Source organism: Camelus bactrianus, chromosome 9, assembly GCF_048773025.1.
Source record: "Camelus bactrianus isolate YW-2024 breed Bactrian camel chromosome 9, ASM4877302v1, whole genome shotgun sequence".
Lineage (NCBI taxonomy): Eukaryota > Metazoa > Chordata > Mammalia > Artiodactyla > Camelidae > Camelus > Camelus bactrianus.
In genome coordinates, this window is record NC_133547.1 from 7102959 (window position 1) to 7130768 (window position 27810).

At 52.2% G+C, this 27810-nt stretch overlaps 1 protein-coding gene and 1 long non-coding RNA gene across 4 annotated transcripts; one reads left to right on the forward strand and one right to left on the reverse strand.

Annotated features, from left to right (window-relative positions):
* GRIN2D (glutamate ionotropic receptor NMDA type subunit 2D) lies at positions 1–27682 on the reverse strand. Of its 2 annotated transcripts, none has more exons than XM_074369308.1 (12): positions 26676–27682; positions 22574–23193; positions 19004–19118; positions 18468–18679; positions 18039–18207; positions 17326–17479; positions 14637–14762; positions 14205–14434; positions 12827–12987; positions 3688–3875; positions 3309–3541; positions 1–3147 (listed from the first exon to the last, which is right to left on the reverse strand). In XM_074369308.1, exons 1-12 carry the CDS (start codon positions 27138–27140, stop codon positions 1822–1824), a joined length of 3999 nt encoding a protein of 1332 aa, XP_074225409.1. In that variant the 5' UTR covers positions 27141–27682; the 3' UTR covers positions 1–1821. The 2 variants fall into 2 exon arrangements, with proteins under 2 accessions (XP_074225409.1, XP_074225410.1); XM_074369309.1 differs by lacking the exon at positions 26676–27682 and adding an exon at positions 26531–26608.
* On the forward strand, positions 2376–6880 carry LOC141578578 (uncharacterized). Of its 2 annotated transcripts, none has more exons than XR_012508986.1 (4): positions 2376–2511; positions 3319–3551; positions 3698–3901; positions 4583–6880. It is a non-coding gene; the product is annotated as an uncharacterized LOC141578578 (long non-coding RNA). The 2 variants fall into 2 exon arrangements; XR_012508985.1 differs by having other exon boundaries at positions 2378–2511; positions 3254–3551.
* Positions 27683–27810: the final 128 nt, after the last annotated feature.

A 27810-nucleotide genomic window follows, 5' to 3' on the forward strand; every position in this document is an offset into this window, starting at 1 on the left:
TCAACTGGAGGCGTTCCAAGCCCCGACTCCATCTTCCACCTTTGACTCCCAGTGCTTTCTTTCCACTTAATTATTCGTGTATGCAAATAAGAGCTTTTACTGGCTAGGAGACTGGGTTTCTGCTCCCCGAGGACCCATAAAGCCTGTTTCTTCTCCCCTCCTTGTTATGAAGGCTTTAATTTACTTCAAAATGCTTAAGTGTAGGCAGGATGATACTATGTAAATTAGTCGGTTGAATCTACCCTCTAGGGGCAGTCAGTTGCCTAACCAGGCGTTCACACTGCAGCTAAGGTCAGCAAGCACTTAATCAGAAAGTCCACACTCTGGGGGCAGCTATTATAAGTGCTTCCGCTCTTTTTATCGCCCATCAGCACCAGAGGTTTGGCTGGTTGGCGTAATGAAATGTTAGAAATAGATTCGCATTGGTGAGGTTAACGGCATCAGAGATATGTGGATTGGCTGGGATGTAACAGACACTCTCCTCGCTTGCATGAACAGACTATAAAGAACCCAGCAAGCCTCGTTGCCTGTTGCCATAGAAATGGGACCCTAGACTCAATCCTAGAATGTTTTGAGCCTAGGCCTTTCTTGAACTCTCTGTCCCCCCTTCTCTTTCCGCCCCCACCCCTTCTCAGGGTCTTTTCTCACCACCTGTTTCTGGGTCTTTACCTCCCACCTCCCTCCAGGGTCTCTGTTCTTGCTCAAATTCTTTTTCTGTCCCCTCTTCCTCTGTGGGACTTTTCTCAGTTTTGAGTACCTCCAGAGAAGTTTGAAGGGGACTAAGAGACAGACATGGAGCTCACACTTGGATTGAGGAGGCATAAAAACGTGGTTTATTCCAAACACTGCAATGTGGAACAGGAGAGGGGGAAGGGAGGTTGGTGGTGATTGTGGACTCCCAGACCCTCCCCTCCACAACCCAGCTCCAGACCCGGCTGGAGATCTGGGAAGAGAAGGCTTTTGGGGGTCTTACTGGGTCATCACTGAAGGGTCACAAATAAGGGTTGGATTTGGAGAGGATGTGGTTCGTGGCACCTGGGGCTGTTGGTGATGTGTGACAGAGTGGGAAGTTTTGGCCTGATGGAGGTTGGGATCAACTCTGGGGCAGGGAGTCGGGGCTTCCGTTGGGGGCGTGTCCTAGGTCAAGAGAAGGAAAAGCTACTGAGGGTGGAAAAGGAGGAGGGGATGTCACGGTTTGACGTCAAGGGTCACAGTCTGGTCGGGGCAGTCTGGGGCTCGGGTCACAGTTTGGGGTCAGGGGTCACAGTCTGGGGTCGGATGACCATTTTTAGGGGGTCGGAAGTCACAGTCTGGGGTCAGGGGTTTCTGTGTGGCGGGGCCAAGGTCTGGGGTCACAGTTTGGCGAACTCGTCTCACAGTTTTGAGTCCGATGGATGAAAGATTAAAAACGGGCTTCCCCGGAGGCGTGGCTGGAGCCGGGGAGCTGCACAGTGATGTGGGGGCCACGGCCCCGGGCGTGGGGGTGGGGCGCGGGCGTGGGGCGCGGGCATGGCTTGGCCCCCACCACCTCGCGCCCCATCTGGTGACGTTAAAAAGCCCTTGTCGGGTTTAAAAAAAAGTCCAGTGGGCTCCGAGACCCCCACCCCCTCGCTCTCAAGCTGGGTGAGATTTGGGGGACCAGATCCCCTCCGGCTCACGGCGCCCCCGTAGAGAGGGGCGCAGGACGCTGCTCCAGGCGGGGTCCGGCCAGTTCCATTTTCTTCCTTCCCAAACCACGCGGGTCCTGTCCACCCCGCAAGCCTCCTCGGGCTGTGGCCTGCGCTGACCGAGGGGGCGGCGGGCCCCCCTCCCCGGGCCGCGTCATACCTCGGACTCAAGGCTGGAGAAGTGCGCTGAGCCCCGGCGGGTACCCAGGTCCCCGCCCCGGTGTCTCCGGTGGGGCGCGGCGGGCAGCGGCGGCCCCCAGTGCGCGGCGTGCGGGCATCTGCGCGAGTGGCGGGAGGGCCCGGTGAGCCTGCGCGCGGGAGCCGCACGGGGGCAGGAGCTGAGGTCCTCGAGCGATCGCGAGGTGGGCGCGGGCGGCGGGAGGTTCCAGCCCCCTGCGGAGCGCCGGTGCCGGTGGTGGTGTGGAGCGGCGGGCGCCCGGTGCGAGGCCCGCGGGCGGTGAGGGTGCGGCCGCGGGCACCCGCAGCGGGCCCGGCGCCGGGGAGGGGGCCCCGCAGCCCAGGGCGGGGGCGGTGGAGCCCACCAGCCGCCGTCCAGGCCGTCGTGCGAGCAGCTGAGATGGCGCGGTGGCGGCAGTAGCTCCAGGCTGGCGCAGTGGCGACAGTGCCAGGCGGCGGGGCCGCTGCGCGGGGGCAGGTAGTCCCAGCTGCCGGCGCGCCAGCCCCCAAGCTTGTCAACCGACCAGTAGCGGCCCGGCGGCGGCCCGAGGCGCTCGGCATACGGGTAGGGGAAATCGGCGAACCACCAGGGCTCCAGGCCGCCCAGCGACGCGCCGCCCAGGCTCTCCGAGTCCTCTGAGTCCGACGGCGACGGCTCGAGGTCGAGGTAAGGGCAGGGAGGCGGCGCGGCGCGGCACGGGGGAGGCGCGGCCTGGGCTCCACCGCCCGCGCCCCCCGCGCCGCCCGCGCCCCCCGTGCCGGGCCCCAGCAGGGGCTGGCTCTCTGGGTCGGAGCGCGGCCAGCGCGTGGGCGCCGGGGGGCTCTCGTCCTCGAAGGCCAGGCGGCAGAGAGGCGGCCCGACGGCGGCGGCCGCCGCGGCAGGGGGCGCAGGCGGCGACGGGAAGCCGGTGAAGGCGCCAGCGGGGGGCTCCGCTGGCTCCTTGTCGCGCACGATGGCGAAGTAGGAGGGAGGTGGCTTCTGCGGGGGCTGCACGGACGGCGGGGACAGCGGACGCCCGGTCGCGCCCCGGGGCGCTGAGCGCGCCTCACCTACGCCCAGGCCCTGCGGCTCGATGGGGCCGTAGTAGCGGTGGAAGCCGTCAGCCAAGCCCGCGCCCCCCGGCGGCCCTGCACCTTTGGCGCGGCGCCAGCGGTCCACGGCTGCGCGCTCGCGGGGCACGAAGGGCGCCGGCCCGGGCGCCGGCCGCGCCGTGGGGTAAGCTGGGCTGGGCAGCGGCTGCGGCGGCGGCGGGGGCTTGGCTGGCGGCGGGGCAGCCTCCGCGCTGCAGCAGCTGTACATGCCCTGCGAGGGGCGCGGGAGAAGCAGGGTCAGCCCCGGAAGCTCTGGACCACCTGCCTTCCCTCGGTCCCTCCCTCCTGTCCCGCACCCATTTCTCTTTCAATTCTAGGCATCCCTGCCTGTATCCCCTCACCTCCCCTTCCACTTCCCTCTCTCCCCCATACCCTGGAGAAGGCCAGCAGGAAATCCATGCGGTGGCTGGGCCCCAGGCAATGCCGCAGGCGCCAGTACACCAGGTGCTCCCAGGCGAAGACCAGCAGGGAGAGGCCCATGGCCACCAGGAGCATGTAGAAGACGCCCGCCATGTTGTCGATGTCCAGCTTGCTGCTCATGACCTCGATTTTGTCATTGTGGCAGATCCCAGAGAGCCACAGCCGCTCCAGCATCTCGATCTCATCTGAAGAAAGGTGGATGGGCGGTCACCTTCCTTGGGCACCCTCTGAGGACCCTCCTCTCTGATAAGGGAGTCTCATCCCCTCCTTCCCCAGGCCCCAGGGGTCTTGCCCTCCCTTCCCGGGTGGGCATCCCTGCCAGCAACCGCACCATCCCCCAGGAACTGCAGCAGTGCCAGGTCGATGGGTCGCTTCCAGCGGGAACCCTTGTGCAGGGCGATGCCATAGCCCGTGGTGGCAAAGACCTTGCCGGAGCCGATGGTAACAAGCTTGCAGCCCTCATCCTTGCGGGCCATGTAGTTGAGCACAGCCGCGTCATAGATGAAGGCGTCCAGCTTCCTGTGGGCAGGGGCGTGAGGGGCAGAGTAAGTCCCACCCAGATGCCCGAGTGGCCCAACTCAGAATCCCTCTAACTCCTAACCTCCAACTGCTCCCAATTCCCACTAAGTAGTGAACTTTTCAGCAAGTCAAGGCACCTCTCTGTGCCTCAGTTTAAACATCTGTAGAATGGGGATGGCAGCAACACCTCCCTTCCAAGGTTATTGCAAAGGTTAGCTAGTCCTTGGAGCAAAGTAAGTACAGGAGAAATGTTAGCTGTGACTGTCAATGAAATAACTTCGTGTTCAGTCCTCACAGGAACCTTCCAAAGAAGGTCCTATACACTCCTCTATTTTAAAGAGGAGGACTGAAGCTCAGAAAGCAGAATCGTACAAATAATAATACGCTAACGATGACTTATATTGTGCCAGGCATTGTTCTATCTACTAGAGTAACTCAATTCTCTGAACATCCCTATGAGGTAGAAACTATTGTCTCCATTATTCAGACAGGGAAACACGGGACCAGACACGCATCTTAATTGGCTTGGGGTATTCCTCTAGGCTTTAATTTCTACACTTTAATGGGAAGACAAGGAGGGATGTGGAATGAGTGGTTCTCACAGATGAATACATGGTGGCACTTGCTACATGTCATTTCCTTCACAACTGCCGCCGTTTGACATTTATTTCTGTGATGATTTCATTAATTGCAACCTCTTCCCCTAGACCACAAGCCTCACTAGAGCTGGGTCCAAGATGATCACATTCCAGGCTGTGACCCAGCAGGTCCTGATACCTACAAGGTGGTTGTAAATATCTGCACAATAAATGAAAGAAGGAAGGAAGGAATCCAAACATCTGTAACTTACACACTGTGGAACTATTCTATTTTCAAAAGTGCTTATGATCTGACACATGAAGATGTCCAGAATGTATTAATGAGAAAAAAAAACAATTAGTCCTGGAATCTTATATAGACTATAGCTCCGTAGTCATTTTGGGGGTGAAATTTTGGTCATCTCAACTGTGGACACCAGACTAGTCCTAAGAGGGAGGTCCCTGTCTTGTCTAGTCCAGCACTGTCCAAACGAACATTCTGGGAGGATGGAAATGTTCTGCCTGCACAGCCACCAGCCTCTTGAGCACTTGAAATGTGACCATTGTGACCAAGGGACGGAACTTTAAATTGTATTTAATTTTAATTAATTTAAATAGTATCAGACAGCACAGGTCTGAGGAAAACAAGAGAACTTCAAGGCATGTGGCTGGACTCTGGGTTGAAGAGACGGCAAAAGCTCTTCCTGACAAGAATACATCACCTGGAGTTTTGTTGTGCCACGTGTTGTGCCACGTGTGCACGGTGGGTGCAGAGTTGGCTGCATAGAAATTAAGGAAAAGGACAGAATTAGTCCTTGCACCTCAAATGGGGAGACAGAGAGAGGATTCCCCAAATTGAATGGATCCAGCAGAAGCAAAAACTTGGGGTGGAACAAAGAATTCAAAGCTCCAGTGAATGAGCAGAAGACGTGGGGAGGGCACTCACCACCTGTGGTTGGAGAACGGGGTTTGAATTCATTTTCTACAGATCCTAACAGGCCAGGAGAGCCCAGCTGACATCTGGAAACCTACATGGTCTATAGGCAAGAAAAATACCGCACTGCCTGCGGGCACTGCTGCCTTGTAGGCAAACTGTAATTTCTCTCCGGGTGTCTCTTTGTTTAGGAAAATGCCCTTAAGGGCAAGAGGTGAATTGTTCCCCAGGGTTTAAGCGGGAAGAACTCGGAGTTTCCAGAGTCAGGCCAAGGAGGAGGGAGGGAGGTGCTGGGGATTAGGATAAAATGGAGGTTGCGGTGTGGTGGGGGGTGGGGCCCAAGGGAGAGATGTGGGTGGAGAGACCTGAGAGGCATGTAGAGAAAGCCAAAAGTCAAGGCTTCCAGTGGTGGAAAGGTGAATGGGACTTTCAGGTAGAGGGGATCAAAGAGTCTGCTTTTAATGTAATCCTTTGTGTGATTCTGGGATATAATGCCTGCCTCCCTCTCCCCACCTTCTACTTCCTATACCCTCATTGTCCCTAAATCTCTAGTAAAACTCAACCATGTCCTATAGTCTTTGTTTGGGAAAAATGAAAATTCCCGCCCTGTCAGCTCCTGCCCCTCCCCAGCTCACTGCCCTCCGCTGGTGTCCACTTCACTCATGATATGAGGCTCTGTGCCACCAAACACCCCCATGTCCCTCCTTGCCTCATCTCCCACACATGTGTCCCTCACTAAGTCTGCTCCAGCCACAGTCATGCAGTTCCTGAATGGTGCCAACATGCTCCTGCCTCAGGGCCTTTGCACTGGCTGCTCCCTCTGCTGGATCATCCTTCCCCCAGAGACCAGCCTGGCTGGTCCCCTCCCCTCCTTCAAGTGTTGCTCAGTAGACACCTTCCTGTGTGCAGAAGTGTGGTTGGGGAAGATAAACAGCAAGGTCCTACTATCTAGCACAGGAAACTATATTCAATATCCTGTAATAGCCTCTAACGAAAAAGAACATGAAAAGGAATATATATGTATATATGTATGTATAACTGAATCACTATGCTGTACACCAGAAATTCACACAACATTGTAAACTAACTATACTTCAATTAAAAAAAATAATAAAATAACTCATGGGTCAAAAAGTGAAGAAAAAAAAACACACACACACACACACCTTCCTGAGAACCTATTTAATACTGCAGCCTGTAGCCTCCTTCCAAGGTCTCCCAAACTCATTCACTCTGTCCTGTTTTTGTCCATAGCAATTACCTCCTTGTAACTATAAAATATTCTTAGTTAATACATTTACCATTCATCTCCCCTCTGTCCCACTGACGCAGTTTAAGTTCCATGAGGGAGCAGACCTTGTTTGTGTGGTTCACTTCGCAGGGTCAGGAACAGCTCCTGGCACACAACAGGTGCTTAATAGAAAGGGGTCGAATGAATGAATTCAGGCTGGCTCAAGGGGAGCATTCTGTGGACCGGTCACTGGTGCTGAAGGGTAAGATCTCATTAATATGGAAAAGATGCCAAGAGGTTTTCCTCCGCGGAATAAGCAAGAGAACAGTGTGTGCCTTTGGTAAGGAGTGAGTGATGACGTGTGTGCCTACATGGTTTAATTGATCTGAAAGGGATGAAAAATAATGCTGACTTTAGGGAAAGGGGACCTCATGTTTCCTCTTTTGCCCCTTCTCTGAGAGTGAGAAATTGAACTTCCCTCACAGAATGGGCTTCTAGAACAGCCTGGGAGGAGAAGCTGTGTTTCTTTATTTCTTTTTAAGAGACGCATTTCCTTTTTCTTCCTGGGAGGTTGCTTGCCCTCAGCGGTAGGGTAAGCCCACGTTTGGCGTGTGAGCCAGCCAAAGCCATGGGAGGCTGCCGATTCCCTCGTAATTCTCTGTAAGGATGGGATTTTCTTTCTTTCTTTCTTTCTTTTTTTTTTAAAAGGATGGAATTTTCTAGTGTTGTCCACGGTGGTAACCACTAGCCACAGGTAGCTATTTGAATTCAAATTTTAATTAAGATTAATTCAGTCCCTTAGTCATACCAACCACATTTCAAGTGATCACGTGCTGTTGGCAGCCATATTGGACCTCACAGATCTAGAATATTCCACAGAAAGAGCTATTGGAGAGGGCTGCTCTAGACACACATGTGTCCGTCTTCCAGGCTAGAATGGAAGCACCAGGACAGCAGAGATTTGATGTGCTCACTGCTTTACCCTCAGTGCTTAGCCCAGCGCCTGGTGCAAGACCTTAATAAACATTTATTGGATGAATGAGTGAATGAATGAATGCCTTTTAACGTTCAAATCATTAGGGGTATTTTGTCAGGGAGATCATGATTCATAATTTGTTTTCTTCTTTGGTCCTCTATAAATTAAAAACATATATTTATATGCATACATATATGTACATATATATATATGACCAACCCAGGAAAAGACACTGAAAAATACTGACATTGGGAATTCCCCAACAAAAGTGGTCCAGACAGAGCATCCTACAGTGAAGTTCATAGTCTACAACCCTGCTCAAATGCTCTCAGGCCCACCACTTCCAGAGTTTTGGACCCCTACTCCCAAATATGAACAGACTACCAAAGATTACTGGCCATCAGATAAAGCCTCTGACAAGACAGATAAAAACGAAACAAAGAGGAGGGAGGGGGGACTTGAGGGAAACAGATTATGCAGAGAGGAGAAAATGTAAAACAACAGCAACAACAACCACTATCATCAATATTATCAGAGAAACAAGACAAGATGCTGCAACATTGGTGGGGGAGGGTATAGCTCAGTGGTAGGATGCATGCTTAGCATGCGCAAGGTCCTAGGTTCAATCCCCAGTACCTCTGTTAAAAAAAAATATAAATAAATAAATAAATAAATAAATTTAATTACCTCCTTCCTCTAAAATTTTTTTTTTTAAAAAAGATACTGTAACTTTGAACCACAAATAGGATTTATAAAGTAGGATACTACAGAATAATACTATAAAATTTACAAAATATAATAAAAATTCAGAGATCAAAAAAGAGTTCTTAGAAATTAAAAATATACTAGCAGAAATGAAAAAGCATAATGCAAGAGTAGAAAATAATATTAAGAAAATCTCCCAGGGAGAGAACAGAAAGTCAAACAGTTGGAAAAATAAGAGAGAGAATAAAAGAAATGGACAGTCCAGGAAGCCCAATATCAGGTTAATAAGAGCTCTAGAGAGAAAGAACAGAGAAGTGAAAGGAGGAGGGAAATTGTAATTGAAAGAATTCGAGAAAATTTCCCAGAATGAATGACCTCAGGATATGACCGAAAGGTCCAGTGATGCAAATAGATGAAGACACATTGCTGATCATTGTCAGCACACTGAGGACAAGGAAAAGAAAAAGAGGTCACACACCGGGTTTAGGAATCAGAATGACTTTGGATTTCTCAACAGTAACACTGGAATTAGAAGACTGGGGGGAGGGTATAGCTCAAGCGATAGAATGCATGCTTAACTTGCAGGAGTTCCTAGGTTCAATCTCCAGAGCCTCCTCTAAAAATAAGTAAAGCTAATTACTCCCACTTAAAAAAAAAAAAAAGAAGGAGGAGGAGGAGGAGGAAGAGACAATGGAGTGATGCCTTCAAAATTCTGAAGGAAAATGATTTCCAGCCCAGAATTTTATACCCAGCCAGATGGCCCATTAAGAGTAGAGATGTTTTCACATCTGTATGCAATGTCTCCAAAATGTTATCTCCCAGGTGCCTTTGTTAGGAAGCTCAAAAGAAAAAAGGAGCAAAACCCAGGAAGAATAAGAATTGGGATACAACAGGATGCAAACCAGGCGGCTGGTGAAGGGATCAAGAGGGTGAACATGTACCAGAATGGAGGAGGCCAGAAGGCCACATGAGAAACTTCTATCATGAGATGAAATGAATGGAGTACCTGATGCATCTGAATATGCAAAGGAGAGATTCATATAGTTAGTGGAGAATTTGGGTTTGAATTAGTCAAGCACAAAGAAAACTCAGTTACTGTGCAAGTGAAAAAAACAAAAAGACAATATTAACTCCAGGAAAAACTAAAGAATTGTGTAGGAGAGGAAAGTAATCATGGTTTACTACTTGTGGCATCTATGGGAGCATTTATACAGTCATAACAAGTAAACACTGCACATTCATCTAGCCAGAATCACAACGTGGGAGGCTGGAGTAATTTAAATGAGTATGAGTTTATGTGTCCTCCACAGTGAGAAGTGAATGGAAAATAACTAAAATTGAAAAGTCAAGAGGTTGCCATAGAAATATGATATTTAGAGACAGAGAGATAAGTAGAAAAATGATACAATAAATGAGGTGAAAGCAGATTCCTCTAGGGTGGGAGACACAGAGGATAGGCAGATGGGGGATGACTGTTGGTGGTTTTCGTCGTTTAAACAATCTAGTATTTGACTCTCCAAACTATGTGGATGTACAACTCTGGTAAAAATTGAACTGAATATTAGGGAAAAATGTAAAAAGGAATATTGGGGAGAAAACAAATTCAGCAAAAGCAGGAAATCCGAGCAAGTGGTGTCAGTGAGGTACAGGGGCATCCTTTGTGAATCCACAAAGCTTCTGGGGAGGGGCTCAAGGAGGGTGACTCCGGGTTTCTCACTGTGTGAGTGACGTTAATGTAGGGTAGTTGTTGGGAGGTTAGGCTTAGGCTCAGACTGCCAGGGCTCAGATCCCAGCTCTGCCTTTCCATAACTCTAGGATCTTGTTGAGCCTCAGTCTCCTCATCTATAAAATGGGAATGATAATATTCACCTACAAAGTGTTATGGGTTGAACTGCATTCCCCAACATTCACATATTGAAGTCCTACCCCAGTGCCTCAGAATATGATCTTAGTTGGAGATCGGGTCTTTTACAGTGGTGATTAAGTTAAAATGGCATTATTAGGGTAGACCCTAATCCAATAGGAATGGTGTTCTTATTAAAAAAAGGGGGGAGTGTGCGTGTGTGGGGAGGGTATAGCTCAGATGGTAAAGTGCATGCTTAGCATGCAGGAGGTCCTGGGTTCAATCCCCAGTATCTCAATTAAAAAAAAAAAGATAAATAAATAAACCTAATTACCCATCCCTACCCCCTCCAAAGAAAAAGGGAGTTTGGATACAGAGACATGCACAAAGGGAGGAAGATGTGAAAAGACACAGGAAGAAGAGGGCCATCTGTGAAGCCAAGAAGGGAAACCTGGGACAGATCCTCTCCTTACAGACCTCAGAAGGAACCAGGAGGACTTCCAGCCCCCAGAGCTGTGGGATGGTGCAGTTTTGTCAGCCCCAGAAAACGAATAATGAAGAGTTTGAACAGAACTTGATGTATAATAAACACTATAACAAATGAAAAAGATACGAGAATGACACCAAACCTTGGCAAAGATATGGGACAGATGGAACTTTCCTACACCACGGAGGAGAGGATAAATTGGTACAACCACTTAGGAAAATGTCTGGCACTATCTTTGGAAGCTGAACACACACCTCCCTATGAGCCAGCATTTCTACCCGTGGGAATTTGCCCAAGAAAAATGAAGGTGTACGTCCTCCAAACACTTGTACAAGACTGTTCATAGTAGACTCTTCACCACAGCCAAACCTTGGAAACAACCCAAATGTTTGCCAACAATAGAATGGAAGAATTCTGATATATTTCCACAATGGTGTACCCAGTGGAATGCGGTAATGACCAAACCTGGTCGTAGTGTTGGGCAAAGCAAGCTAGACACAAAAACTATGAGATATACTATTTGCTTTTGTTTATGTGATACTCAAAACCAGGCAAAACTAATTTCCAGGGATAAGCTATGGTGATTAGAGGGGCAGAGGGGAACTGGAAATTTTCTATACCTGAATCTGGGTGTGCTCACCTGAAGGTATAGATGATGGATGAACTTCACACTTAAGATCTGTGTATGTTGTTATATCTCTTTTTTAATTAATTTTTTGGGTTGGGGGAGGAAATTAGTTCTGTTTGTTTGTTTATGTTAATGGAGGTACTGGGAATTGAATCCAGGACCTAAGCATGAGCTCTACCACTGAGCTCTACCCTCCGCCCCCTGTTATAGCTAAAAAAAAATCAATATAAAAAAGCACAGGATGAAGCCTCGAGCTATTTTTACTTATGAAGGACTGGGATTGTGGCTGATATTTGGATGGAAAGAAAAATACAGATATCCCTTGTTCTCTAAACTCAGAGACAGGGTAGATTTGGGTTCATGTTTTGAGATGGGGCATGTGTCTCCCTTGCTGGCCACACTCTCACTGCTCTCCAAAACTCAGGAACCAAGGAGATTTGGGACATGGGGTCTTAGCCCTCCCCGAGTCTTGGAATTCTTGTTTTCCAATCATGAGAATGAAATAGACTGGGAATGTGAGGGACGCCTGTAGAAGTAAAAGAGGAGGGCAATTCCCCTGCCTCCCAAAGATGGGCGCTTTGTGCTGGAGAAGTAGGGATGGGTGAACAGAGCCATCAGGGAAAGCCGCCCTACTTTGCAGAAAAGAGGGAGCGGATCTGGAATTCCCAGGGGCCTTCCTGGAGGGGGGTTGAGGAGGGAAAGGGGGAGAGATGAGTCAGCTGGCTGGCTGGGGAGGATACACTAGGGGTGAGTAAGGAAGTAAAAAAGTCCTAGTGGGGGTGGGGAGGTGGACAGAGTCCTTTCATGTCTCATGTTCATAACGTTCATTATGAAACTTTTTGCGTTTGGATGATGTAGACCTGGGTCTCCCGATTCAGTAGCTACAAGCCACTGTGGCTGTTTTGAGCTCTTGAAACGTGATGAGTCTGAACTGAGATGTGCTGTGATTATAACGTACAAAATATCCCCCCGTCCCTCGCCAAAAAATGGAAATATCTCACTAATTTTTACCTTACATATTGAATGGTAATATCTTGGAGTTATTGGGTTAAAGACAATACACCATTAGAATTAATATTACCTGTTTCTTTTAGTGTGGCTACTGCATATGTTTAAATTGAATATGTGGCTCCCCAGCTCTGCTCTAGAAAACATGCTGGAGGGAACGTGTCAAAATAATAAGGAGGGAGAGGGGAGAGTTCGTAATAATAACTACAACAATTCTTATAAAAAACTTATGAGGTGGGTTCTCTTATTCCCATTTTACAAAGGAGGCAACTGAGGCTCAGAGAGGTTGAGTAACTTGCCCAAGGTCACACAGCCAAGAAAGGACAAAGCCAGGATCCAAACCCTGGCAGTCTGGCCCCAGAATCCATAACACTAGATGCCTGAAAACATCATAAGAATCCTACTCCTGGAAGGCGGAGTTCATTCCCACCCTCAATGACCTCTGCCCTCCAACTGACCCACCCTGGGCTGATGAACAATCCCTGACCCCTTGCCATCTCCAAGCCTCCTCAGAGCCCCCACAGCCCCCCCTCGCCCTCCCGGCCCCCCGTCTGCGCTGACCCTGCCTTGAGCTGAGTGAGCGCTTCCTCTACGCGGGGCTGGTTGTAGCGCACCATGTAGCTGTGCATGTCGGGGTAGTTGCTACGGATGTTCTTCTCTGTGGACCCGTTGGGCACCGTCCCAAACTTCAGGGGTGGGTACTGCTCCTGGGGCCGCTGAAACTGGGGCAGAATGGGGAGTTATTAGGGCACCCCCCACTGGAGGGCATCTGGGTCGAGGATTCCCTCAACCTTGATTCTGGGGGACACTCGCCAACTGGCAGACACCCCAGTCCAGAAATGTTTCTCAAACTTGCTCACTGTTACCCAGAGTAGTAAGCACTACTCTTCACCCAGCACATACACCCGCAGGTATTTGTACACATGTATGCAGGCATGTACACATATACACGTGCACCCACAATCAGGTGAAATATTAAAATATTTAACACCCAGCATGGCTTGATCATGGTCCAATCAGAAAAGACACTGGCAAAGAACAGAAAAGAGAAGAAAAGAAAAGACACCAGCAACAAAGCTCCAGAAGGGTCCCAGTGGGCCCTGATGTGCTGGGCATCGACCCTTAACTTGCCGGATCATAAGCTGTCCCAGGTGTGGGGGCTGGTGTGGTGGGGGACCGCGGGCAGTTGCTAGTTACCAGCCTATGCAGAAATAGGTCACTATTTTAACAACAGACATAGCCAGACAGGTATGTGCTGGCTCAATGTCAGGTGTATATATGACTAAAACTAAAGTTTCATAAAACTTACAGAAGATGCAAACATATTTTCTACTCTATGTTATTTAAAAAAATGCTCGTTGTCATCCATTGAATTGGTTTCTCAACTTTCTAATAGTTCATGACACCCAGTTAACCACATTAGTCTTAAAATGTGCTGTACAGATCACTGGTCCCTGAACAAACTGCGATCCGTGATGAGTTTAGTACAGAAACTGAGGGAGTGAACATTTAAAGCTATTTGACAGAGTAATTTTATGTCTGTTGAACCTAAAAAATAAAAATTGGGGTTTGAATTTTGCATGTCTTTGTTTTAAATTTTATTTTATTTTTTCAGCTATTCCTTTCTGTTTTATTTTGCAAGAGCATTTGTCTCTGCTGGATTAGAAATTGGAAAAATTAGTCCTTCATCACAGTTTGAGAGAGCACTGGTCTAGAATATCCCATTAGGTACTACTGCCCCTAGAACATTTGGGGACATTCTCTTCTCCTTGGAATGTTTAAATAGTTCATTGTTTAACATAACCTTTTTCCTCCAGAATATTCCATTCTACCATTCTTTCTGGAAAGAGACTCTCAGGAATCCCCCTCTGACCTCCCACTTGCCAAGCTCTGCCACCTCCAACCCCAGCCAATTCCCTCCCTCCCCAAACACACACACCTTTCGGTCACTGAGCCCAGACACGGTGTCCACATACTCCTCCTGGATCATGAAGGCGGCCAGGTTGGCTGTGTAGCTGGCGAGGAAGATGACGGCGAAGAAAGCCCACACCAGCACCATGATTTTGCTGGTGGTCCCCCGGGGGTTCTCCACAGGTACCGAGTTATTGAACACCAGGGCCCAGAGCAGCCAGATGGATTTCCCAATAGTGAAAGTTGAGCCACCAGGGCCTGCAGGGGGCCAGGAGGGGGTCATGGACCCCAAATCCCTTCTGCTCAATGAGGGAGCAGAAAGAACTACAATTCCCAGTGGGCCCTGAGGCCTCTGCCACCTCAAGAGGCCATAGCTCTCTCCCAGGGGCTTTTGGGAAATGTAGTTCTACTATGGTCCAGGCACTCGAGGTAGGGTGATGGAGAAAGGGGACGGACTCACGTTTGCCCGTGGCCAGGCTGCGGTTGTAGCCGACGGGACTGAGGTACTCAAAGATGAAAACAGTGACAGCGACCACAGTGAGGCACATGACAAACATCATCACCCACACGGCAGGGCTGTAGGGCTCTGGGGGCAAGGGGGTGTCTGGTTATGACTCAGCCAAGCCAAGGATTGGGGGCCCACAGACATGCGAACAAAGTACAGCTGAGATCATCTGGCCTTGTCCTACTCTGCCCCCTTCCCAGGTTCCCCATCTTGTGGACAAACTCACTGCCCACCCAGACCCCTGAGGGGACAGTCTCTCTCAAAGACAGTCATTGCAACCATTTCTGTGATTTCAACAACCAAATAGAAACTAGATCCTAAATATGATTCCCGAGCCCCAGACCTGATTCTCGGGGAGCGGGGGGAGGATGGTAATTCGGTTTATTCATTTATTTTTAATGGAGGTACTGGGGATTGAACTCAGGACCTCCTGCATGCTAAGCACACGCTCTACCACTAAGCTATAACCTGCCCCCCACCTCGTCCCACTCTGATCCCAGCATCGACTCCCAGGCTCCCCATCCTGGGAACTTCACTACCCATCCAATCAAGATTCAGATTTCCTGCACCCCTCCCCACCATCGTTTGCCATCCTCACCCCCTTTCTCCTTCCCCCTCCCCAGCATCCTGTCAGTTCCCAGCCCCATCCTCCTGGCCTCCCCCCACCCCCTACCTTGGCCTTTCCTCTCCATTCTCTCTGCCAACACAGCTCAGGCCTCATCCTGTCCCCCCAGACCATCTCCCCATTCTCTCCTCTCCAGCCCTTCCCCCACCACAGCCATAAGAGGCTCTTTCTACACCCAGAGATGACCTGACCTCTCCCCTGCTCACAGCCCTCCATGGCTCCCCAGTACCCACAGGACAAAATCCCCATCCCTCAGCCTGGCTTCCAACCCCTTCTCTGGCCTCATCATTCTCTCAAGAACCCATTGCTTTAACCACCTGGGACTCACAGTTCCCGAGCAAGCCACACCCTCTCTGCGCCCTTCTCAATAGCTCCCCTGCCAGAGGCACCACCCTGACCTGTCTATCAGACAAATTCGAGTTCGTGCATTCCCCTCCTCACACTGCCTCCAGGAGTTCACTGACCATAAACCCAAGTCACCATCCTTGAGATCAGTACCCAGGATTTGACCTCCTGGGCCAAGTGCAAGCAGCCAGGGCTGCCCCTGTCACAGCAGGGTCATTACCCTGGACTGTCACTGCAGCATCTGGGGACATGCCTGTCACCTCCACTAGGCCACGTGGTGGGGCATAAACATGACCTTGTCACTCCCTTGCTGAAGGCAGGGGCCCCACGTGGTGTGTCTCTGGGTGCCCTGCAGAGACCTTGGTGCAAAGAGGAGGCCACCAGAGACATCACTGGGGAAATATACAGAAAACCAAACACCAAGGAAGGGATGTCCCTTTCCTCCCAGCCCCTCCCCATCCCCCAGGAGCTTTGCTCAGACTTCAGAGAAAAAGAGTGAATGGACATGAACTGCTGATGCTGCCCTTGGCCTGATATACACTTTGCCTTTTGTCTTCTCCAAGCTCAGTAAATAAGATCTCTACTCAATCCATTGCAAAGCCACCAACCCCATCGGATGTCAGCTTTCCACTGCATCCTAAGCCTGTTTACTTGTCTCACCCACACTGCCATCTTTGTATCCCGCACCCCATCCTCACTCTGCACGGACCTCTGCAGTAGCCTTCTCACAGGCCCCCTGCCGCAGCAGAGCTGCCAGTGGGATATTTTAAAAGCCTAAATCTGATAGTATATCCCTGCACCACCATCTGTAGCTAAAAGTCTTGTCATTGCAATAAGATTAAAACCCAACCTTCCTATGAAAGTGACCAAGGCCCTGTGTGATATGCTAACCGATTGCCTCTTGGCCCTCACTGCCCACCCCTCTCATGCTCACTCACTGCCCCCTGCCAGGAGTCACACAAGTCTCCCCATATTTCACAAATACATCACAAACGTTCCCAACTTGGGGCCTTTGCCTTGACTGTCCCCTCTGCCTGGAATGCTTTTCCAGACAGATTTATGTAGGACTGCCTGTCCACCCATGGCAGCACCAATCCTATTCCTCTCCACCTCATCCCCCGCCTTAATTTCTCATAGTATTTACCACCATCTGAAATGATCTTGTCCGTGTATCCCTTTAAGACATTTTTTTTCAGTCTCCCCCCTGAGGCCAGCTGAGAGCTCTTAGAGGGCAGGGTTTTGTGTGCAGCTCAGAGCCTGGCACATAGTAGCTGCTCAGTTAACACTGATGGGTGAATTAAGCATTTACCATGTGCTGTTCCCATGCTAATCTGTTCCTCATCTCATAGGGGAAAATGGGTTTTGTGGGGCCTACTGCTTATACAATGTGGAGGGTTCTCTTTAAGAAAAAGTAATACAAAATTGTGAATACAAGACCAGGTACAGGGCCTTGTAGAGGCTGTAAGAGAAGCCTCTGAAAGAAAGGCTTGTAAGAGAAGGCTCCTGAAACTCCTTTCTTAGTTTCATGGTAAAATTGCTTCTGGTGGGGGAAATTACTTCTCCCATTCTACAGATTAGGGAACTGAGGCCTAGAAGTGATGTCACTTCACCAAAGTCACCCTGCCGGTACAGGCAATACCGTCCCTGCCTTGCCATCCCGGGGCCCCGGCTCACCGAGGAAGGCTGAGGGGGACACAGTGCCATTGCTACGCGCCACCATGACGCTGATGCCCGTCTCCACGAAGGGAACGGAGAAATCCACGATCTCGGATCGCTCCTCATTGATGGTGAGAGAACCAATGGCCATGTCTGCGCGCTGGTAGAACACCTAGGGTGAATGCGAGGAGGGAGTGAGGGAACCAGGCTGTCTGGAATAGGATAGAGGCTGGCGGCGGGCAAAGACGGGCCCCAGGAAACCAGTGACAGGGTGAGAGAAAGAGCTAGGAGGTTGGTGGCGTGGATGAGCGGGATGCAGGCAGAGTGGGGCAGGAAAGCTGGCGGTGAGAGTCAAGAACAGCAGTGGGAAGAACTGGCCTCGGGCCGTGTCCTGCTCCCCAATCAAGCCTCTGAAGGTTTGGGGATCCATCTTCCCGGCCCCGCCCCCTTCTCCGAGTAGCTCCACCTCCTATCCCCGCCTCCTCCATCTGTAGGCCCCTCCTCCTGGCCACGCCCCTCCGCTAAGGCAGGTCCTTATCGTGGCCCCGCCCCTTAAAATCTAGTCGCTCCCACCTTTGGCCACACCCCTCCGGTCTCAGTTCTCCCCTCCTGGTCCCGCCCCCTCAGACCTGCCTCTTGACACCTGCGCCTGGACCCAGCCCAGACTGGGCCCCGACTCCGCCCCCCAGCCTGTCCTGGCACAGTCCCCGCCCTGTCCCTGCCCACCTCACCTCCCCGATCATGCCGTTCCAGACGCCGTCGATCTTCTTCCCATGCTTGCCGTTCGTGACCAGGTAGAGGTCATAGCTGAAGCCGATGGTCTGCGCCAGCCGCTTCAGAATGTCGATGCAGAAGCCCTTGCAGCACCGCTTTTCGGGGCGGGGGGCGTCCGGCGGAGGGCTGCGGGGAGCGAGCAGGCTTGGGGACGTTGGGGACCCTCGCCTGCCTTATGGAGGGAGGGACAAGCAGTAGCTAAAACTATGGTGGGTACTGCTTTCTGGGGAAACTGAAGCACAAAGGAGTTCCGTGACTTGTCCAAGGTCACCAAGCTGGAGGGCTTTGTGAATTCTGGGTCCCAAGGGAGGAGGGGGCTGGGACCAGCACGACTGGGCTTCAAGGGAAAGTTTTCAAGCGGCAACTGCTGGATCCCGGGCTGTCACCTGTGGGTGCGGTTGAGCTGGCTCCGGCAGGGGACGGAATCTCGGATGCAAGTGCCACTGATGGGGTCGGCGGGCTCCACAATGACGAAGGGCCTCTCCTCCAGCGTGGCCACCGTGAGGTGCTGCGTGTCATCCACCGGCTGCAGGAAGCGGCCGTAGCGGGACCACAGCGGGTACTTGAGGCGGAGAGTCTGCTGCTCCCAGCTGCCCACCTTAGCCAAGAGCAGGGGATTCAGGCTTCCTGAGGGGACTTTCCAGAATGTTCTGATCTTCATGGCCCTCCTTCCTCAGAGCCCTGAACTCCCAGCTCCTTCTCCCTGAGATCCAAGAGTCTGGGCCTCATCCCCCTCCCCTCAGAAGGACCCAGAAGTCCTTTCCTCCTGCAGACCCAGGAGTCTGGGATTCCCAGTTTTTCCCCTTATGACCTAAAAGTCCAAGCTCCCAGCCCCTTCCTCCCTCGGAGGCCAGAGCCCACCTCTGCCAGGACCCAGGAGTCCAGCCCCTCTCCCCTGCCTGAGGTCGGGGCTGGGACTCACCACCTCCCAAGTCCTGTCTCTGGTGAGGGAGATGACTACCAGGGAGGGGTTCACCAGGAAGCCGTCTTCATTGAAGGAATAATCCCGGTTATCCCAGGTAATGTTCATGAAGTACCTGCCCGGGAGGAAGGGAGGGGACAAATGGGGACCTGGCCTGGCCCTTGGCAGCTGCAGGCAGAGAAAGCCCCCTTTCTACTGATCCACCCCAGCCCCCAGTTCAAAATCTCTCCTCCAAGTTCTTGAATACCCCAGTACACCTCTTCTCCGCTAGGCACTCTCCCTAGGCAGCCCAGTGCCCCCCAGCCCCCCAGCCTGGGTTTGAGGTTCTAGGGGCTCTGTCTGCCTCTGCTGCCCCATCTCTGATCACTTCCCACCCTCAAACTCTTTCCACCCAAGCCCTTTTTGTGCCCCACTAGCACTGAATGCAAGGTGTCTCCCAAACATACCAAGTGCTTGCCTATCTCTAGGCCTTTCTAGGTGCTTATTCTGTCCCTCCTCATCCTGATCAGTTCTTAGGTGTCTTAGGTGTTCCAATCTTAGCTCATGTGTGCCTCCTTCTGGAAAGAAGCCCTAGGTGTGTCCCTGGACTCTCTGGACAGGTATCTTTACAATGGCACCCTGTATTGTGCCTGCTGCATTGCCCTGGGCACTAAGCCAGACCCTCAGCTGCCATCCTTGCCCCCTCGCTATACCCCATCCAGACCGTTAGTTCCCCAAGCCCCATTCTTTCTGCCTCTGGGATGTCTCTGCCCCATCCCCTCCTCTCTATCCCCTCAGCCCTCCTGAACCACCACCCCAGCCTGGACTATCTGGCCTCCAGCCTCCAGTCTCTCCCCTCCAGTCTGTCCCCACCCCATCCTAGAGGGGTCTTCCTACACCCCAAACTTACTCCACCTTTCCTCTGCTCACAGCCCATCCATGGCTCCCCAGTGCCCTGGAACAAAGTCCCAGCCTCCCAACCTGGCATCGTCTATCTCCCCAGCCTCATCCCCTCCAACCCCTTATTCTCCTGCCTTCATCCACCCCGAGCTATCATGGGCCCACCAGCCTGCCCAAGGTTTTCTCCCCTCCGGGCTTGTGCACAATGCTCTTCCCCCTGCCTGAAATATCTATTTCTGGTGGACCCCCAACTGCTCTTATAATCAAATCTAAACTCCTAACCTGGCCGAACTGACCTGTGTGATCTGGGTCCTGGGTGACACTCCATCCCCGAGTTATCCCCTGCCCACTTGCCTACTGTGCTCCAGAAACACTGGCTCCCAAGCAGGTGATTCCAGCCCCAGGGCCTTTGCCCCTGTTGTTCGCTGTCTCTTCTCTTCACTCAGCTCTTCTGATAGTTGGCTCTTTCTCCTTATCCAATTTTTTTTTAACCTCCAAATTTCACCTGCTCGGAGAGGCCTTTCCTGACAACCTCACCTAACCTAGCCCCATTAGCATTTCTTATCATGTTCTACCTGCTTTATTTTCATCTCAGAAGTTATTACCTGCTGATATTTTTTCTTTCTTTTCTTGTTCACTGCCTTGCCTGTGAAATTGTAAGGTCTGTGAGAGTGGGGGCCTTGTTCAACATTATACCCTTGGCACATAGGAGACTCTTGATAAAGGGCTTTTCAGTGAATGAATGAGCAATGCATCCTTCAGGTCTCAGCTTAGATAGCTCTTCCTCCTGGAAACCTCCCTGTCTCCACAGGCTGACTCATGACTTGCCTTGCCTAGTTTGGAAGGTTGATTGGGGCCAATACAATTTTCTCTCCTGGGAGGGAGTTAGCTGTGAGATTTGGAGGGATGGGTGGTGGACAGGATGGGCTGACATAATGTGTATTATGAGGGAGCAGAAATTCTGGGTAAGTAGTGGTAAGAGAAGAACTGGACAGCCTCTGGGAGTGGCAAGCATGAGCTAGAGATGGAGGTGGTGATGGAGATGGTGATGATGATGGAGATGATGATGGAAATGATGATGGTGATGATGATGGAGATGATGATGGAAATGATGATGGTGATGATGATGGAGATGGTGATAATGACAGAGATGACGGAGAGGGAGAGAGAGAGAGCAAGGGGTGGGGTGAGAAGCAGAGCGAATCAGAAAGATTTGAAAGAGTAGCTGGTCCCCAGGTTTGGCCTCAATTCTTGATGTCTGAGTTTCTGTGCATGTTTATCTTTCCCATAAACCCCTTTTTCCCTGAGGAAACTTGAATGAGACTCTGCTTCTTGCAACCAAAAATGTCCTGGCTTAGCTGTACTCTCCCCAGTGCTCCCACAAAGCCCGTGCAACCTCCATCATTGCAAGTGTCGTGCTGCGTTGTCATTATCCCATCCCTGTCCGCTACCCCTACAGGACCCTGTGTTCTTTAAAGAGAAGTCTACAGCCTTATTCATCTCTCTGTTCCCAGAGCTCAGCAGGAGCCCTCGTTCCTAGCGGGCGCTTAGTAAGTATTTATGAACGAGGGATGCTGTTTTCACCCTCTTGCCCCTGGATCCTGATTTCCAACTCACCATTTCTCAATTCTCCTCCCTTAGGCTATTCTTCCCCACCCGTCACCTCTTCCCAAGCTAAGCTCATCCTTATTTCAGGATGAAAGATCTCTCCACCCACTGTTCTATCACCAAACTCATCAAGTTCTCACTCCCAAAGCTTCCTAGAGTGGAGATGCTGTTTCCCACCAAACTCCATTGTCCTCTTCTCAAACAATAGTGTGTAAGCTGGCACACACCTGTCCAGCTAGAGCCAACATTCCCCAGTCTCCCTTGCAGCTAGCCCAGGCCATGGGCAGGGTAATATTCAAACTGTAACAATCGGTACAGCATAGACACTAGCCAATCAGAATCGACATCGAGCCAATCTGCATGGATGTGGCTGTAAACAAGCAATAAGTCAGCCCTGTCAAGTGACTACGTTCTCACCAATGGGATGTAAGACTTGTCTCTTCTGGCTCACTGGCCCTAAAGGAAATTGCTTGCTCTCCTCTTCCTCTCTTTCCCCTTCTCCTGAGCTAGAATTTAGATGTGCTCTAGGACCCAGCTTTGACTGTGCAGAAAGGAGATAACAGAGCAACAAAGTGGAAGAGACCTGAGTCTCCTGATAACCTGGACCTCGCATCTCTGGATTGTTAAGTCAGAGAGGAACAAACTTCTGCCTTGTTTGGGACATTGGATTGCTGGGGTTTTTGGTTACTGAAGTTCAGTTCCTACTCTAACTGCGGTATTTAATCAAATCTAAGATGCTGTCAACTGGAAGATGTGTCACTATTTTTCTGGACCCCAAAGGAAAAAAAGTGCTGCCCGTGAAACCATGATAAGCTATCAACTATAAGACAAAGACATTCAACTCTGCAAAGATGTGCATCCTAAAATCACGGAGTCAGACACTCACTGTATCTCAGGTGCTTTTTCCCCCCAGATAATCTGATTTAACCCCAGAAAGGAGACCCGATGACACCCATTTTACAGAAAATAAGACTGAGGCTCTGAGAGAGGATGTGAACCATTTGAGGCCATGCAGGCAGTGAGTATCCCAGGTAGTCAGGCCCTGGAGTCTTCTCACGGCCCTCCCACCCCAGCCCCACTCACCTGTGTAGACTCTCCCCTCGGTGGGTGCGGTTTTGGGCACGACAGTCATGGCCAAGTTCGGGCAGGAAGCCATAGTCACGCAGCAGGGCTTGGGCACCTCTGGCCACGACGGCCACGCCAGCTGCCACACGCCGGGCCAGGTCATCCCGCCAGCCTGCCGAGCGCACTGCAAACAGCCCCGCAGGCAGTGGGGCGCCTCCTGGCAGAAGAAGGGGCTCCCCAGGGGCGCCCGAGCCCCCTCCTCCAGCCAGCTGGGGCCCCACCATGAACCAGACGTAGCCAGGCCCAGTGAGGCCAGCCTCCTCTGCTGCCCGGAACACGGGCTCCGCCTCCTCGCGGGCGCAGAAGAGCAAGCGAATCTGGGCGCTGACGCTGCGGAGCTGGGCACCCAGCACGGCCTCGCCAGCCCCAGGGTCCAGGGTCAATGCCCCGCGGTGCTCCCAGCCCACCATGCTGCCATCAGTCAGCACCTCGATGTAGGACAGAAAGGCCCGGTGGCCGGGAGCACGCGTGGTCACGGCTACAAAGGACGTCCAGTCGTATTCCTCCAGCACCTCAAAGATGACCTGAAGCTGCTGTTCTGTGGATGAGCCCAGCTGCAGGAAGGTGGAACCTTTCTCCTGTAGGGAAAGCGGAGGAAGTCAGGACTCCTCACGTGGAGACCGCAGCTCCCTGCAGTCAATCAGGGACCTTCAGCTGCTGACAGTTTCCGGAGGGTCCAAAGGGGACCTCATCTCCCAGCAACTGATAAGGGCATCATGGCTCCCAATGGCCAAACTTTGCAGCTCCCAGCTCTTGACATGGCAGACTGACTAGCTGTTCACCAAAGGAGATGCCTATTTTTGCTGGGGCACAGAGCTAGACCTTGGTTAAGTTTAGCCACGTGACTGAGTTTTAGGCTCATCCCTAAAAACTCTCCTCATCCCAGGCACCTTACTTTTCCCTGTCTGACGGCAGATTCACCAGCCCCAGAGGAGAACCCTGAAGTCCCAGGGGGTTACAGAGCCACAAGACGGAGTACCCTGAGTCCCTGAGTCATCGCTTGGAGGAAAGCCACCTCCTATCAGGAACATCTGTTTGGATTTTATATGAGTGAGAAACAACATTCTTGGGGTTCTTTTCTTTCTGTTACAGCAGCTAACATGACCATGATGAACACCCTCAGCATCCCTGGAAAGAACTACAGTTCCCAGCATCCACTGAGAGAGACTATGTCTCCCAGCAGGCAATGAGGATGCTGAAGGGACTGTCTCTCCCAACTGGAAGAGGCTTTGCCAAGCAGACTTGCCCTTCTCTGATTTTCCTCCTACCTGCCTGTCCCCTCCTTCTCTGTTTCCTCTGCTGGACTCTTTCTCAGTCAGCATCTAAACATGGGAGTGCCCTAGTCTTCTCTATCCTCTCTTCCTGGTGATCTCATCCAAATCCATGGGTTTAAATACTGTCTCCTGAGCTCTCCAATATGGTAGCTACTAACCACCCATGGCTATTCCAATTAAAATTAATTAAAGCTAAATAAAATTTAGTTCCCTGGTTGTACTAACTACACGTCGAGGGCTCAACAGCCACACATGGCTAACGGCTATCAGACTTGACAGAGCAGATGAAGACCATCTTCATCGTGGCAGAAAATTCTATTGGACAGCCTTCAGGCTAGCATTTAGGCCATCTCCAAGGCTTCTCAGCTTTCTATCCAAAACACAACCCCAGCTATTCACTTCTAACTACCATCCCCGCCCCGGCCGTCCTTGTTAGCACTCTCTTGCCTAGACAACAACAGCTCCCTAACCCATCTCTACTTCCTTTCTCACAACTTTCATTCTCCAGATAGCAGCCAGAGCGATCCTTTCAAAATATTAATTGGATCACCTCCCTCCTTGGTTGAAAACCTTCCAATTATTCTATCTCAGAGTCAAAGCCAAAGTCCTCGCTGGGGCCCACGAGGCCCCACATGACCTGGCCCTTGTTATCTCTCTGACCTCATCACCTGCCACCTTCACCTCTTTGCTCTTCCTCAAACACCTGAGGTTCCCTCTGGCTTCAGGGGCTTTACCCTTCCCAGTTGGCTTTGTCGGGGACACTTTTCCCCCAGCTCCTCCATGCTGGACTCCCCCCCCCCCCCCGCCACTGCCACGTTCCCTCAGTCCTCAGATCCAGCTTAGCCTTACCCTCTCAGGGAGGCCTCCCCTGACTGCCATCTATTGAAAGCACATCCTGGGTCATTACCTCTCCTCCAGGACAGATTTCATTCTCTGTTACTTGTTTTGCCTGTCTCCTCATTAGAAAGGCAAGGTCCAAAATTGTGGGGACCTGGTCTTTTTTTTTTTTTTTTCTTTTCCTTTTTTAACCTTTTACAACTGTATTCTCCACAGCCTAAAACAGCCCTGGCAGAGAATCAGTCCTCAATAAATCTTCCAGTAATGCAATGAGATGAGCAAGTGGAATTTCTCCCTAGGCATGCGGTTATACGCGCACCAATTAGGGCAGTTGTTCTGAGAGGATGAGGTCTCCCAGCATGCCATGGGAAACCTGAGAGGCCTTCACTCTTGGCAGGTGGAGGTGAGCTCAGGGGACCACGTTCCCAGCATTCACTGGGGGCACAGATGGAGCTGTGAGGACTACTCTTTCCTCCATTTAGAGACACCGAGGGGACTACATTTCCCAGAAGGCAACGGGTGTGCACTGAGCGGGCCACAGTGCCCAGCCGACAATGAAACAGAGAGACACACACTCCTCAGCAGCAGTGCAGGCACAAGGGACCATGTCTCTCTGTATGCCATGGAGGTGGCAGCCAGTAATAAGTTCACGTCGCAGGTGATCTGCCTACAAATATCTGGACAACCCCATACCAAAGAGAAGAAGAAAGTTGGACAGAGGTCTTTTCCAGAGAGCGCTGGACATTAGAGAACTACGAGTCCCAACATGCAATAGTGATCACAAAGCAGCCTGCCCTCACAGCAGGGAACTGGTGAAGACTTAGGCTCCTCCCACTCAGGTGGTCCCATCCTCGGGCGAGTCCCACTTCTGTTACACTGGCTCCACCTCTGACTAGGCCCCGCCCCTTCTCAGACACCTCCTCTTAGCTGATCTTTTCTGCTTCTCAGTCCGCACACCAGGTTTGCTCAAATTCTGCCCTTCCCTGCCAGACGTCCACTCCAGCTGGCCCCTTCTGTGCTCTTGGGAGGCCGGTCTCTTTCCAGGCCACAGCCAGCTCCAACCTCTGCCCCGGCCTTGCCCGCAGGCTCCTGGCTTTGACCTCTCATTGGCTGGGCCTGCCTCCACTATGGGCCTTCATCTTCCCAGGCCCACGTTCTGGATTCTTGCTGCTGGGTACCCCTAACCAAACCTCACTTCCCCGCCGTCTTCCTCTCTAGACTCCGCCTTTTTAGTACAGAGCGTAGGCCTTGCCCTCCCTGGCCTCTCCCTTCACCAGCTAGTCCGCCCCTTCCTTGACTGAATCCTTCCTTGACTGGCCTCGCCCCACTTTCTTGCTGCTACGCATCCCTAGCCCACCTCTCGCTAACGACGCCTTTCGCCGGATGGCTCCGTCCTACGTTGACCTCTAGACTCCATGCTCAGCTGGCCGGGCCCCTCTCTGTCCCTCAGGACTTGATACCCCTCTTTACTGGTCCCAGTCCCTTCTTTCCTGGCTCCCGCCTCCTCTCTAGACCTCACCCCTTTCTGAACCTCATTGCTTTTCAACTGACTCCACCCTCGCTGATCCTAGAGCCCACCACTCCCTCATCTCGCCCTCTCAGACCTGACCCTTCTAGTTCCCAATCTCCGTTCCTCGCCGGCCGGCCCCACCTCTTTCCTAGATTCCACCCCCTCCCCTGATTCACTTCTCCCGCAGTGTCTCAACTCTCATACCCTGATCATCTCAGACCCTGCTTCTAGGTGATTCCTGGGCAGACCCCTTTCACTCTAGACACGCCACTGCAAGTCAGCCCCTCCTCTTACCTAGGCCTGACCCTTACGTCGGTCCTCACGGCTTCCCCACTGCTGACTCTCGGGACTGGCCCCGCCCTTACAGCCCCGCCCACGCATGAGGTCCCCGCCCCGCCCCCTTGCATCTGGCCCCGCCCCGTCCGCGGGTCGCGCGCACCTTGGGCGTGAGCACGAGCGCGGCGCCGCCGTGCACGGCCACGATGGGCAGCGAGGTCTGCGCCGACAGGAAGTCGAGGATGGGTGCGACGGCGGGCGCGCGCGAGTCGTCCTCGAAGACGACGCCGTGCACGCGCAGCCCCGACAGCAGGTCGCAGAGCTGCAGCACGAGGCTGCGTGGGTCCGAGCCGTTGAGCACCAGCGCCACCGGCCGCACGTCCAGGCCCGGGCTGCGCACGGCCGCCGCCACGGCCGGGCCCAGGCGCGCCGCCTCGGTCGCGTACGCGGGCCCCGAGAACACGAGCGCTACGTTGAGCGGTCGCGCCCCGCCGGGACCCCCGCCAGGCCCGCCGACCCCGCCCGGTCCCGGCACCTCCTCCGGGAACGGGCTGGCGCAGGCCAGCGCCAGCAGCAGCAGCATCTTAGCGGGGCCCCGAGGGCCGCGGGGGCCACCGGCGCCGCGCATCGCCTGCGGGCCCTGCCGGGCGGCCTCTGAGCGCGCGGGCGCCCGCGGAGGGACACAGAGGAGGGTGGGGCAGAGAGACGAAGAGACAGCAGGAGCAGAGGCACAAATGAGAGACGCAGAGGTGGAAAGACAGAGACAGGGAGACAAGATAACAGAGAGAGATACAAGGAGGGAGAGACGCAGAGATAGGGAGGAGAAAGGTTGGCGTGATAGAGGGAGAGACACAGACAGGTACAGAGGTAGACAGAGACACAGGAAGAGTGGAGGTGGGTAATGAGGACAGAGGAGAAACAGAGGCAGCGAGAAGAGACAAGGTAGGAAGGGGGAGGACAATAAAAAAGGACAGATGGGATAAAGACCCACAGAGATGGGATCAGAAGAGCAGAGAGAGACCCAGAAGATAGGAAGAGACGAAAACCGCCTCAGAGAGATGGTCAGGGAGAGAGTGACAAGGGATAACGAGAGAGATGGAAGGAGAAATAGGGATAGAGAGGCTCAGAGGAACAGAGACAGGGAGACGAGGCCGAGAGAGATAAGACGGAGTGAAAAATAGGGAGTGAGAGGCAGGAGAGATGCAGAGATAGACGAAGGGAGGTGGGAGAGATAAGAGAAATGAGAAAGTTGGACAGAAAGAGGGAGATGGAAAGAAACCCAGGAAGAGGGAGACAGA